The following is a 14,876-nucleotide window of genomic DNA, read 5'->3' on the forward strand; positions in this document are numbered from 1 at the left end:
ATTAAAATTTTGACACCACAACATTAAATTTTAAAATAACAATTATACTTTTGAAAGATTGTACATTGTACCAATATAACTGGTCCACAAGATCTTTTAACTACTATTATGCTATTATATTTATTTTTTATTTTTACTTACAACTCTTATTTGCTGAATTTTTAATCATACCTAGTTGTTATTGCACGCGGTTCCCGCGAACATACAAAAGATTATAGTGTAAGATGAAAAAAAAATTATAAAAGAGCACAAAACGTAATGAAGTGATACAAAAGAATAAGTATAGAAGAAAAAAGAAATGTGGGGCAAAATAAGTAATAAAAAAAATTATAATTGTGAGTTTATTAAAAATATGAAAGCTCGTAAGAAAAATTAAATTTGCAGAGTAATAGGGTTTATTAAAATTATGAAAATTCGTGAGAGCAAAAAATATAGAGAACATGAGAGAAACATACGTAGTAGTGGGTTGAGAAGAAAAAATAATAATTTTAAAATAATTAAAAAATATTAAAATAACTATTATAAATATTTTTTTTAAAAAAAATAATATAAATAAAAGGATAAAATGAGACGATCAAAATTAATACGAACAATGTGTTTTTTTAATTAATAATACAGATATAGTTACCAATTTTTTTAAAATATATAAATGAATTTATTAAATTATATACGTGCAAATATTGCATTAAATTAGGGCCGGTTAAAAAAAAAATCCATAGACACACACACAGAGTGTCAGGTGGGACCCACAGTTTGTCTGGTACATGCATTAGCCAATAAAAAAGTGCTCAAAAAGGAAAATGAAGATCATAGATTAATTGCTAATTAAATACTAATCTCAAGATTGACAACTAGCTTAGAAAGATGGCAAGTTGGTTGTTAAGGGTGATGGCTCCTATACATACACATATACATACGTATCTGTAACGTATTTCCCATGTATATATATACTGATAATAATACAGAATTATGTGGAGGCATGTGTACATTTATAGGCTATATTTATATAGGTGGACAGTTTTTATATATTATAATGATGATGTTAAATTTTCATTAATATCTATCTGTAGGAAAAGCAAGGAGGAGAGAATCTAGAAATGCCCATTTCTTTTCATTTCCTCAAAAACCCAGAGAGAAATTCTTTAATGGCTAAAAGAAATCAAGAGGGAGGGAGAGAGAGAGAGAAAGAGATTTGTGTGTCTGAGTGAGCTTAGAGAGAGAAGGTGAGGAAAAAGCAGAGAATAAAAAGAGACCGGATGTTGACAAATTTCGTGTCACTGTTCTTAGAAGGTCGTTTGTTTGTGTGAAGATTTCTTATCTGGGATCTCTCTCTCTCTCTCTCTCTCTCTCTCTCTCTTTCTTGGAAATTAAAATACTTTATTAATATTAATAATAGTAGTACATATATTCAGTAGTTGCAAGAAGAATTCTTTCTTTTTGTATTTATATTTTTGGCTCTGCTTCTCTCTCTAAAGTTGCTCGCTTTTCTCTTCAGAGAGAGAGAGAGAGAGAGAGAGAGCGTGGCCCAGCAGATCGAAATCTCCAATCTTTAGTTGTGTTTGATGAGGATCTGAAGGGCCTTCAATGGAGTTACCAAACCACTCATTTAATTACTTCTTTGTTTCATTTGACAATTATTAGTATTATTGCTTTTGTTCCTTTCTCTTTTGCTTCTTTCACTTTTTTCTTGTTTGTTGGGTATATATTTTCTGAATTTTTACATGATTCTGAGTTCTTGTTCACTTCGAGACACTGTTGGATGATTCAATCTGTGAAGGGTTCTTGAGAAGGGGCGGTTTCAGGATGTGGGTCTGAGGTAATTTTATTTTTTCAGTTTTTTTTTTTTTTAAGATTTACTTGGTTTGACTATGACCCAGAAGAGGAAACCTCTTCTTCTGTCGTTTTAATTTTACCTTAGATTAATCATTTGATTAGTTTCCTCATAATTATATTCAGAATGTCTGCTTTTTGGGTTTTACAATTACTGATATCATTAGTTGGGATGATTGGTTTTTGTTCCTATTTGGGGTTGTTCACTTGATATCTAATGGCTGATATTTGAGGGGTGTCTGTTTCTATGTTTGATCATTTATGTAGTGTATAGATATGCATAATTATTTGGTTTTCGCTTGGAATGTTTTTCCTGATAATCTTTTTGGTTATTTGTATGTTTTGGGAGGTATGTCTTGATTTGTTGTGTCTCGGGGTTTAATGATTTCGAAGTTGATGATTCTTTCCAAAGCATGCTACATTTATCAACCACTTGACTAGATATCAAGACTTTTATCTGTCGTTGGAAGTTTCTACGTGCGTGAGCATATGTTGGGAGCTGTTTGATTGTGGAGGTTGAGGACTCGTATCCTTAACATTGTTTGAACTTGGTGAAACTTTCGGATTGACTAAATTTACAAGTTAACCGGGTGTCTCTATCTTTCTGCTTCTTGACCTCATTTCGAAATCTAGGTTGATTAGGGGTCTAGGATGCTTGACTAGTTTGCTTTCTATTTGCATTATTACTTCATTATTTATGTCAAGGTTTTGATTGTCAAGTTGCAGAAAGAGAGTTTTTCAACTTCTGCTTGCGTAAGCTGTAGTTTGAATAGCTAATTGTATATGGATACGACACATTAATTGGTTGTCTGTTGTGACGTCTGATTCTTGAACTCTGGTTTATTCATTACAACAGTAGCGTGATTCTTGCACTGTTGTTGATGCGTATGGTGTTGTTGATTTATAGTATGAAAAAGAAAACTGCAAACTTCCGATTACAACTTTCAGTTTTCTAACTCATATAATTTTCGACTAATATTCGAGGATGAGTTTTTAAATAGATATATTGCTGTGTATACAAGAATGCTTAATTGGTAAAACTGGACTGACTACTTTTTGTTGTTCAATGGTCTTGTCATGATATTATAATCCAAAGCTTCCTTTTCCAGGTACAAGGCTAATTTAAAAAATATTGATGATTCTCACTTATCAGATTAACTTGATGGAAGCTTTTAGCTAAACTGGCATTCCCATTCCTTATAGAGATTTTGTTTCAGAGTTCCTGTTTTGGGTCCATGTTTAGCTTTCATTGGTGCATTCTTGTTCTTAGTTCATTAAATATTTGAAGCCCACTTCTCTCGTCACTAAATAAATCAGAAAGGAGTGTTTCATAATTTTAGTACTATCGTCTTGAACATGTTATATGCCTTTAGCATCTAATGGCAACATAGATCCCGAGTTAATAATGACACTCCAAAAGAAGCAATTCATGGTATGTAACCAGGTCCGAGAATGATGGGAATATGGAAGCTTGCTCTGACTTCTGCCTGCATTTCTCGGCCTTTTGGCATTCTTGCATGAAAAATGGTTTTTATTTATCTTATTCACATTCTTGTTAAATGTGTCTGTTATGTACATGCATGTTGAAAGCAGTGTGGTTGTGGAGGTTTTAGGTTCTACTTTTGGGGTAGGTTGCTCGAATTTGGTGGAACTTTCAGAATACAATAACTTTTAAGGGTCAGCGTGAAATTGCTCAATTCACTGTCTGTAATGTCCATGTGTCTGTGTATTGCTGCCTTACACAGACACCATCTTTATTCTTTTGTAACATTCGTTTCTACTGCAGACATGCATGATAATGGTTCTGTTTATGCTTATTTTCTGCCTGCTTGTCTGGCTACATGGCCATTACTTGTGCTATTGCAAGTTTCTTTCGTCTCAAAGGACTTAGTAAATTAAAGATTTATCTAGATTTCTGTGTAAACAGTCTGCAACTCTTTTGTAGTCTGCAAGGAAAACTAAAGATCTGAATGTTAACTAATGTCATTTTCCTCTCTGACCTGCCGATTACTGTTTATATATCCTCTTCAGGAATGGGAACAAAAGTACATTACAAAAGCTACCTGCCAGGATATTACTCCATGAGGGATCTTAATGAGGATTCTAGCAGTAGTAGCTGGCCCCTATGTTATGGAGACAAGGCCATAACAAACGGGCAGTGTTACAATGGTTTCGTGCCAAGAAATACATTAGATGGTTATCCAGGTTATGACAAGGATGCATTGAAGCAAAAAATGCTTGAGCATGAGGCTGTTTTCAAGAATCAGGTGCCTTGGATTGATTTTGTCTTTACGTTCTTTATTTTATGACTTCTCTAATTCCTTGGAGTTATAATCAGCCTGAACACTTGCACTTTCTTATGGGGTCCAGGTTTATGAACTCCACCGTCTTTACAGAATTCAAAGGGACATGATGGAAGAAGTCCGAAGGAAAGAACTACAAAGACTCCGAGAGTCAATGGAGCCATCGTCTTCATCAAGTCTTCGAGGATCTCATGTGCCGTCAGAAGATGCTCGGAAGTGGCATATGGCTGGGTTTCCTTTGTTGAATTCTGGTTATGGTAGGACGTCTTTATCGGGAATTGAAATTGTTAATTCTCCTATGAGTTGTACAAAAGGGACAGACACAGGGCCTGGTAAGTTTCTGTTCCAGAACGGGTCTGTATCAAAGGACTCTGAAGCATTGGATTTAAGACCCTTGAAGGTCAGGAAGAAGTTGTTCGATCTTCATCTTCCAGCCGATGAATACATTGATACAGAAGACAAGGAAAAGTTACCCGATTGCAGAGTGTCTGAGATATCAAGTTTTGCTCCTAACGGCGACGTAAAAGGTGCAACGGAAAGTAGTATGAAATTATCCATTGGTGATCGTGCTGGTTTGGAGACTGACTGCCGGATGGCTGCATCAGCTTCTGCTTCCTGTTTGAGGAATTCTACCAGGATGGCCGATCTAAATGAACCTGTTCAGACAGAAGAGGCAGTAGCTCCCTCTTCTCTTGATTTTCTTGGTCAGAGTTCTCTCAGTGGAGATGCTAGAGGCCTAAATCAGCATGCTAAACCAGGCGCGGGTTTAGGTGTTAAGGAAGAAACCATACATATCCGTAATGGATTTTTTATCAACTCTTCTGTTGAAAGAAAAGTTAATGATAGGGGCCAGCTCTCCCACATATATGAAGCAGGTAAAGAGTCCTATAAAGTTATACATTGTTTTTTTTTTACTCTGCTGTGAGCTTATTCAGTTATACTCTGACATGTATAGTTTAGCTGCTTCAGCATACATGATCAAAATCTTTTCTATAGATGAAAAAAGCGCTAACCTGACCCATTATCATCATCTTTTGTTTTTTGGATTCAATGCCTTCTAGCATCTAGAATACCAGAGGATTATCAACTTATACTTGACATTCTACAACGTAGGATAGCAATTTAGGAGGAATACTGATTTTCTTATTGCTCTAGAAGTACTTCTGTTGTAATCACTCGTCACATCATATGCACATCATGCTGCTAATCTTGTGTACTTGCTAATTTCCTGCATGACAAGGAGTTACTGGTGATGCACACAAACTCAGTATTCTCAGTAATTTTTTGCATCTCTGCCAAACTAACACTCTGTATCAATTTTTATTTGGCTTATAGTTTCGGAAACAGCTATTGTTTCAGTTGTTCTATTATTTAAAATGCTGACGATTTATCAATCTTTCAGGGTCCAGTAAAAGTAACCTCAATTACATAACTCACGGCCGTCAGCAAGATAAGATGCCTATGCCTTTGCATCCGGTGGAAGACATGCTTAACCCAGTCAATCTTCCTCGAATATATCCTACGGGTTGTAGTAGAGAAGATCTGCGGAGGGATGGAAACCACCATGATTTAGAATTGTCTGACAGAAATCCTGATCGCCCCAATAATGGCCACTTGGAACCACTTTTAGCTTCCCAGGCCCCTGGTTCATACCCATTCTTTGGTTCTTCTTGTTTGCCCAGTTCGTGGGCTCAGAATGTCTCGTCTTGGGCAAAGCCGTCTTTAAATTCCGCTGCAGTAATGGGTCGAAGTTTTCAGACTTCAGCTCCTAGTCAAGAACCTTTTGGAGGAAAGTGGCGAGTAGGTGTGAGTTCTAGGTCGAATCCAGGTGTGGAAGGCCAACTAACGATGCTGAATGGGTTTTATCAGGGATCTGCATCGGGATCCAAAGAACCAAATGTTCACTTACCATCAGCTGGCTTTGATAACCTTAACTGCAGTAGAAGTGATTATGTAGCATCTCACCGCTCGACTAATCATGGAATTGGAAATTTTCTGAAAGACTCCTGTCATGAGGACTCAAAGCCTGTGATAGATATCAACTTGAATGAGGTAGTTTCGAAGGATGATGTGATCCTTCAAGATCTCACTATGATAGATGGAATACGAAAGCCTGAAGAGGACCATCGTTCAGCATTGCCATGGTTTAAACGTAAGCCTGCCCGTGCAGATGATCTCCCAAAGAGTGAAACAGTTAGAGATCTTAATCAACCATGCAACCTGAAAGTTATGTTGGCTTCAAGTGATTGTGAGATCGTTGAGACTCAAAATGTTAAGAAAATTCTTGGGTTTCCCATTTTCGAAACGTGTGTTTGGAGAAATGAGCCATCACCCCATGTTTCCACCTCGGCAAGTGTTGGCTGTGGACCTGAAGAGAACAATGCAGGTAAGGAAAGGAAGAACAGAATAATTGATATAAATCTAGAGTGTGAGCCGGATGAGCAGATAAATGAAGAAGATCTGACAGCAGAGAACGAAAAGCTGACAAAGGGTTCCTCTACCAGAGAATACATTGATTTGAACTCTTGCGTTAGCGACTGTGAAGATCCTTCGGCACCCTCATTCGAAAGCAAGACCCCCAGCGTTAAGATAGCTTTGGAGATAGATTTGGAAGCTCCCGTTATCCTGGACGAGGATGATAACCTCACCTTGAAGGAAAATACAGCTGGTGGGTCATCCTTGCAATCTTTAGAAAATAAGAACGAACCTCTCCAGGATGAAGTTCTTAGAAACGCAGCTGAAACAATAGTTTCCATCTCATCATCTTGCCCACAAATCCATATAGGTGATGAGATTTCCCCCATGCCAGAAGCATCCTTGGCTGACTCGCTCCTCTGGTTTGTTAATGCTCTAACCTCTTGTGCAAATGAACTTGAGAGCACATCCGGTAATGGGCCGACAGCTAGAGAAGACTCACCCGAGGAGGTGGACGATTTTGAGGCTATGACATTGCAACTACCAGAGACAAAAGAAGAAGACTACATGCCCACACCTTTTGTTCCTGAAGTTCAGAAAGTCGAAGACACAGGAGCCAATACATTACCAACCAGGTCTAGAAGGGGTCAGTCGAGGAGAGGAAGGCAGCGGAGGGACTTTCAACGGGACATCCTTCCTGGGCTAGCATCATTGTCTAGGCACGAGGTGACCGAGGACCTCCAGACGTTCGGGGGGCTGATGAGAGCCACAGGCCATCATTGGAATTCAGGATTGACAAGAAGAAACGGCACCAGAAATGGAGGTGCTCGGGGGAGACGGCGAGCTGTGGTGGAAACCGTCTCGAATGCCAGTCCAAGCCCAGTTTGCACTCCCCTGATTCAGCAACTCAATAGCATTGAAGCTGGTCTGGAGGACAGAAGCCTAACAGGGTGGGGAAAGACACCAAGACGGCCCCGACGACAAAGATGCCCTGCGGGTAATCCTCCTACCATCGTGTTAACCTAATAATGGAGAGAGTGATTGTTTTATTGACTGGGAATTTCATAGAGACACACATAAGACATCAAGGACCTCTTTTTATGACTCTTTTTTCGAGCGTGGGATCGATGTGATCTTGGTTACGTTTATCTTTGTAAATGTCACTGTATCTCATCTCATCATGATTCTGAGTCTTGGTGATTATGTTACCAACTTGTATTATTTTTAGGAATAATACTTGTTTGATTCTATCTTGATATATACACGGCTTTGTTTCTGATACAAGTTTTGTCTTTCAGAGAAAAATGCATTGAATTAGCTCTAAGCAAGATGTATACTCTCCAAGAACTGGACCTCTAATGGTTGATTGTGTAACAAAATTTTCTGAATTTCTTCACTGAACTTGAGTTACTTTTGTGACAAATGACAATGCTTCAAGTTTGAAAGAGAAACCAATACAATTTGCTCAACTTGTATATATAATTTGTATGAACTAGCCATCAAGTGTATCTACGCCCCTGAATTATAAAACGTAATAAAATGATCCCTCATAATCTACACTAATTTTTTTATGATGAAAATGCCCTTATTATTTAAACCCTAGAATATCTATATTTCTATCATTTTCCTAAATATAATCTGAATTATTATGAATTTTTTATTTAAAATAAATACTATCCAAAATTTATATTTTTTATACTAATTATAGAATTTGTATAAACTCCATAAGCTTACAAATTCTTATATTTTTTACACAACTGGTAAACAAATTTACATAATTTTTGCATGTTTTGTTATATATATTGAATTTTTTTTAAAAAATAATTTAAAACATTACATCGAACATATATATACTGTAAAATATGCATATCTATAATATAATTAATATATAATATTCTATATTTTTCAAAGTAATGATATGATATATTATTATTATGTGGACATGTAATTGAATTTAAATTCATGAGTTACATAACATACTTTTTTCTATAATATTACATGCATTATGTATTAACACATATTTATATATACTTTTTAACATAATTTATTTACTTTGTAAAATATATTTTCATATATTGAGTTTATAACTATTTTGCTTTTCATAATTTATAAAAGTTATAAATTATATATATTATTTTTAAAATAAAATGTGAGTAAAATTTTAAAGCACTAAAAATATATTTTAGAAAGTAGAATAAAATAATATAGAGGTAAGACAGAAGGACATTTTTGTTTAATCAATTCCAAATTATTTTGTGAGTTGTGTTTTTGTAATCTTTTATACTTTAAGGATATAAATGAGGCAAAATGCATAGTTCAGAGATGCAGAATGTATTTAACCCTATTAAAAATATATGGTTACATATCGTAAATTTTCAACAAAAAATAATTTTAATATAAACTTTATTTAGAAATTAAAATAAAAGTAATCATTACCACAAATGTAAAGGTTAAGTTCCATTTTACCCCCTTGTGTTTTCTTGAAATAGCTAAAAATTCCCTTGTATTTTGAAAATTGCTAAAAAAAACTCTGTATTTTGATAAATTCAGCTAAAAAAAACCCTTTCCGTTACAAACTAATGGAAAGTGAGGTGCATGCGCCTGAAATGCGATTGTGCTTAATTTTTATTTTTTATTTTTTTTTGCGTATTTTGACCTTTTTTTTAAACGTTAATTAACTAAAATTCCCCTTATTATATCTAAAATTACTATGGTCAAATTGACTTTTTAAATTTATTTTTTGCATTTTCGTATCTTCTAAAAATATAAATTTTTTTATTCTTAAACATAATTATATTAATTATCAAAATAAAAAAAATAAAAAATTATTAAATTTAATTTTTTAAATTTAGATATCTACATTAATATGAATATTAAGAAATTATAATAATGATAAGTTATAGATTAATTTAAATAATAATATTATTCTTAATTAATCAAAATATATATTTTATTAATATAATTAATTATTTTAATTAACTAAAATATTTTATTATTAAAATTATCTAAAATTTATTTTTTAATTAACTAAAATATATTTAATTTACTATAATCAAATTAATTAAAAAAAAAAAAATGGGTTCGTAGGCCCAAATCTGATCTAGGCAATGAGGGTGGAGGCGATGAGGGCGGCGAGGGCATGGAGCGGAGGTTGGTGCAGGCGGAGTGGGGGGTAGGTGGCGGGGGAGGAGGCAGCGGGGATGGGGGGAGTAGGTTTTTTCTTTTTCTTAATATTTTTTATAAATTTAAAATCTAACACTTAAAATTAATTGATTAGATCTGACGGCTCTTATCTAATCAATAAGAATCTAACGACCATTAAAAAAAGAACAATATGGGATATATAAGGTTATAACAATTATTTTATCAAAAAATTAATAGCGTTAGTCATATTCAATGGAGATGAGCGATTGACCTGAATTTATAAAACATAAAGAGTTTTTTTTTGCTGAATTTTTAAAACATAGGGGGATTTTATGCAATTTGACCCAAATATATATGGGGTGGAGAATATATATATATATATATATTATAACCAATTAAGAAATTTAACAGTGCTATTAATACTTATCATTAATATTTACCTACCAATTAAGTATTTTTACAATTAAAAAAAATTCTAAATTCTAACAATTCACCCTTCTATACTCGACACACTGCTAACTAATCTAGATTTAGCCACCTGGCGGACAAGGAACACTGAAAAACACGCCAATGCCATCCACCTCAACCACACTTTATACATATTATCCTAAAAGGGTGAAAATAGGGATTCCTGTGCTAGCTAGATTCGGTTGATGGAAGATATAGGTAAGTAATATCTCTATAAGAAATTCTTGTCTAGATCAGATTTGTCGGAACCAAACACTGGCTATATGATTGATCATTTTTTTTAAGTGTACACCAATCACACAACAAGTGTATTGCATTTTACATATAATTAGTTCAAATTTGACCAGGTCCGATCCGAACTAGAATTTTTCCATTCCTATATTCTTTACTGACCCGACATGATCTCTTTTTATTGACATATCTCCTATAAGATAACCCCAACGATTGAATAAGCACCTTTTCCACATCCATGAATTTTAGAGATATCTATTGACGTTAATCGATCTTAAATTTCTCTTCTATAAATAGGGTCCAAATAAATCGACACATGAGTAGTTTACAACAACAAGGCTACTCATTTTTCTCCCATTCCCTGCACTCTCTCTATGCATTTTTAGCATTTTTCAGCAATACCTATTTACTTCACATAATTTATTTATATCACATTTTTTACTTGAATTATTTTATTTTATTTTATTAAATTTTTCGCTGACTTAAGCAACAAAATGTTAACAGCTATTTTGCATTTTTCCGAGCCTTGTGATGCTGCTGAATTTAGGTATGCATCAATATATAATAGAAATTTTGATAAAAATAAAAACAAAAATGAATTATTATAATTATTAAATATTTCACAAGCGACAACGTCCACAACGGTCATAAAGCAAACACCTTAATAACCTCCGACAGTATGGCGGGAGATGTAATCCTGAAATTGTTAGCAAATATAAATCCATACACAGACATGAAATTCAACTGCCATGAAATCCTTTTCAGTGTTGAACAGAAAAATTCGTCGTCTCACTTTTAGAGAACCCCTCTTCCAGTTCAAGACCTTTACTTCTTTACCATCGCAAAATCTTGAAGTTGGCTCAATCCAATCGATTTCAGAAAACCCCTTTTTTCGTCTTTTGAGTCTCTGTAGAACCCTCTCGTCTCTTCAGAAAATCCATGCCCTTCTGATTGTTAATGGAGAAACCGATGACCCTTTGTTGAAAACTAAATTAGTCAGTTCGTATGGCACATTCGGGCGCGTTAAGCATGCCCGTCTGCTGTTCGATGAAATTCGAAACCCAGATATCGATTCTTGTAAAGTGATGATAAGATGGTATTTTATGAACGAGTTGTATGATGAGATTATTGGGTTTTATAAATTTATGAGAAGGAGATTTCTGGTTCTTGATAATATCGTGTTATCAATTGTGTTGAAGGCGTGCAGCGAGTTGAGAGATTTTGTTGAAGGGAGGAAGTTCCATGGTTACATAGTTCAGCTGGGGAGCCCGGATAGCTTTGTCTTGACTGGGCTTGTTGATATGTATGCCAAGTGCGGAGAAATTGACACTGCTCGCAAGGTTTTTGAAAGGATTCGGGACAGGAATGTGGTTTGTTGGACTTCTATGATTGTGGGCTATGTGCAGAATAATTGTGCTAAAGAAGCATTACTTTTGTTCAACCGTATGAGGGAGTGCCTGGTTGAGGGAAATACTTACACTTTAGGGAGTGTAGTGACAGCATGTGCAAGATTAGGGGCTTTGCACCAGGGCAAGTGGGTGCATGGAAATGTGATCAAGAATGGGATTGAGGTGAATTCCTACTTGTTTACTTCTATTCTGGACATGTATGTCAAATGCGCTGCTATTCGGGATGCTCGATTGATTTTTGATGAGGTTTCAATTATTGATCTTGTTTCATGGACGGCGATGATTGTGGGGTATGCCCAGAGTGGCTTTGCTGAAGAAGCTCTGCTGTTGTTCACTGACAAGAATTGGCAAAATATTTATCCCAATTCAGTTACCTTAGCTAGCGTACTTTCAGCTTGTGCACAGTCGGGCAATCCCAACTTGGGTTCATCAGTTCACGGTCTAGCAATTAAACTAGGTCAAGGTGATGTTAATGTGATGAATGCTGTAGTCGACATGTATGCGAAGTGTTCTAGAATAGAAGACGCCATTTATCTATTTGAATCCATGGTAGACAAGGACGTTGTTTCTTGGAACTCAATTCTTAGTGGTTATTCTCGAAATGGATATGCTTATGAAGCTATGAGATTGTTCAGTCGAATGAGAGCAAATTGCTTTCGGCCTGATCCAGTGACCTTAGTGACTCTTCTATCTGTTTGTGCTTCCCTTGGAGATATCCGATTTGGCTCTTCTCTTCACGCTCAGTCCATCAGAGGAGGCTTTTTGGCATCTCAGAACATCTATATTGGCACTGCACTTCTAAATTTATATGCCAAATGCGGAGATGCAAAATCTGCTCGCAGTGTTTTTGATGAGATGACTGAGAAGAACATGGTTACCTGGAGTGCAATGATTGGTGGTTATGGAAGGCAAGGGAACTCAAATGAGTGCCTTGAACTTTTCAACGACATGCTAAAGGAGAACGTCGAGCCAACTGATATAGTTTTCACAACAATATTATCTGCTTATAGCCATACGGGGATGATTAGAGAGGGTTGGAGATTATTTCAGACAATGTCTCAGGCATATGAATTTAATCCCTCCATGAGGCACTATGTATGCATGGTAGATTTATTTGCTCGGTCTGGAAACCTAGAAGAAGCCTTGGAGTTAATTGAAAAAATGCCAATCCAACCTGATTGTACTGTTTTTGGAGCTTTTCTCCATGGATGCATTACTCACTCCAGATTTGACCTGGGGGATATGGCTGTAAGAAAGATGCTCGAACTTCATCCTGATGATGCAGGACACTATATGCTTTTGTCTAATTTACAGGCTTCTAAAGGGAGATGGAGACAGGTTGGTGAACTGAGAGATTTAATGAAGAAAAGGGGTCTGAGGAAGCAGCTCGGATCTAGTCAGGTGGACCTGTACATTGGTGAGATCAGTTCTCAGAGGGCACAATCGTTTGGTTAATCCTATGCTTTCTGCATCCGAAAATCAACCATTATGCATGGATCAGCAATTCCTTCTAACCGGGAACATTGGCATTTCTCTGAGTATATAGTTTATGCTCGTACACAGGAGTAATCCATGTGAAGCAGCTTGACGGCTGCATTGCATTTTTGGTTTGAGGTTCTTTCTATGAAATGAAAGATGAGCGATACATAGTTGCTTGGAGTTGATCTGTCATACAAGTTGTAGTGTCGACTTAAAGCTTCAAAAATCAAGCTGCTGGCGAATTACCATGAAACAGATATCCTGGTGATTTACCCTTCCCTCTGTAATCTAAAAATGTCTATCAAATTTCTTTAATCAAGATACTGAAATACATAGAGATTATTTAGGTTGTCTCTTTTCCCTATTCATGTTGTGTTTGCCTATAAATAAACTACCAAATTGTAGAATTCTTTGAATAGACTCTTGCCATGCCGTTATTCACTTATCTAGGCTGAAGATACCTGTGAATTTACATAAACGATTTCATTAGAGGAATATGCAATTTCTCAAATTTCGACAATGAAGAAATATCAAATAGATTGATGTCCGGAAATTAACATTTTCAATTAATATTTGACTGGTAATGGAGACAACTTCAGTCTGAAATTCTGCATCACCCATGCAAGCTAAACTTTTATACTCATAAATTGGGTAGTTGTAAGATTACCAATTTCCTAATACACCGCATAACATCATAAACATATTACTTAAAGCTCTCATCATATGAGCAACGGATGCATATGGCACCAGTCAATCAATTGTACAATTTTATACATAGTTAATGCACTTAGAGGTAGTTGATGCAAAAAACTTGTAAGAATAATACTAGAGCAATACCAAGTGTCTGCACATACAAATTGAAGTAAAAATAATCCAGTCGATATGTGCAATTGTGTTGATCATACCTCTTGTAGACTGCAAAGCCGGCAATAGTTAAAAAGCTTCACGTATTCAGAAGCTTCCTTCAATTGTATTTCGTCACCTTCAGCTAATGTCTGTAACCGGGTTGGGCAGGCTCTGGCTTTATGCGTATCGGCCCAGGAGAGCCAAGAAGCGTAGGAACTACCTTTTCTGGGTTTGGAGTGCATTCGGGGCCGAAGAAGTTGCCTGAAGTGGGTCAAGCATTGGGGATGGGGAGACGGTCAAGACGGACAAGAACCTTTGCTCTTAGAAATTGAGTTTACTTGACTGGGATATCTGTTCTGTTTGTAGCATTTTAACAATAATCCTATGTTTTGATGGAGGAATTTTGATTTGAGGGGAGGATTTAGAGTAAAGATTTCAAATGAACACGTACTAAAAGAATTTGAAATCAATCAATATTTTACAAAATCATACATAGCTTCCAAATAGGAGTTCAACTTTCTAAGATGAAATTACCTTTACAAATTTCAAGGATTGGTTAACCCATCGAACAAATAATAGCAACTATTTTGGTCTTTTTAACCAAGAAGATGTAATCGGATGTGTAATGTCGAGCATTAAGTTGTTGTTTATTTGTATAAAATTGCACCCTCAAATGGAGTTGGAGTCTTTAATGGGAAACTGAAATCTTGGTCTGAGTTGGGTTCATCAGAGGAGCCGGGAAACATGTTAT

At 35.6% G+C, this 14,876-nt stretch overlaps 2 protein-coding genes across 2 annotated transcripts; both read left to right on the forward strand.

The window, feature by feature from the left end:
• LOC105160011 lies at positions 1,359-7,821 on the forward strand. The gene is made up of 4 exons (XM_011077255.2): positions 1,359-1,816; positions 3,862-4,097; positions 4,201-5,008; positions 5,536-7,821. The coding sequence occupies exons 2-4, from the start codon at positions 3,864-3,866 to the stop codon at positions 7,572-7,574; spliced, it is 3,081 nt and encodes a 1,026-aa protein (XP_011075557.1). The 5' UTR covers positions 1,359-1,816; positions 3,862-3,863; the 3' UTR covers positions 7,575-7,821.
• Positions 11,037-14,559, forward strand: LOC105160012 (pentatricopeptide repeat-containing protein At2g03380, mitochondrial). The gene is made up of 2 exons (XM_011077257.2): positions 11,037-13,543; positions 14,294-14,559. The coding sequence occupies exon 1, from the start codon at positions 11,141-11,143 to the stop codon at positions 13,253-13,255; it is 2,115 nt and encodes a 704-aa protein (XP_011075559.1). The 5' UTR covers positions 11,037-11,140; the 3' UTR covers positions 13,256-13,543; positions 14,294-14,559.

This window comes from Sesamum indicum, linkage group LG4 (genome assembly GCF_000512975.1).
Source record: "Sesamum indicum cultivar Zhongzhi No. 13 linkage group LG4, S_indicum_v1.0, whole genome shotgun sequence".
NCBI classification, from domain to species: Eukaryota; Viridiplantae; Streptophyta; class Magnoliopsida; order Lamiales; family Pedaliaceae; genus Sesamum; species Sesamum indicum.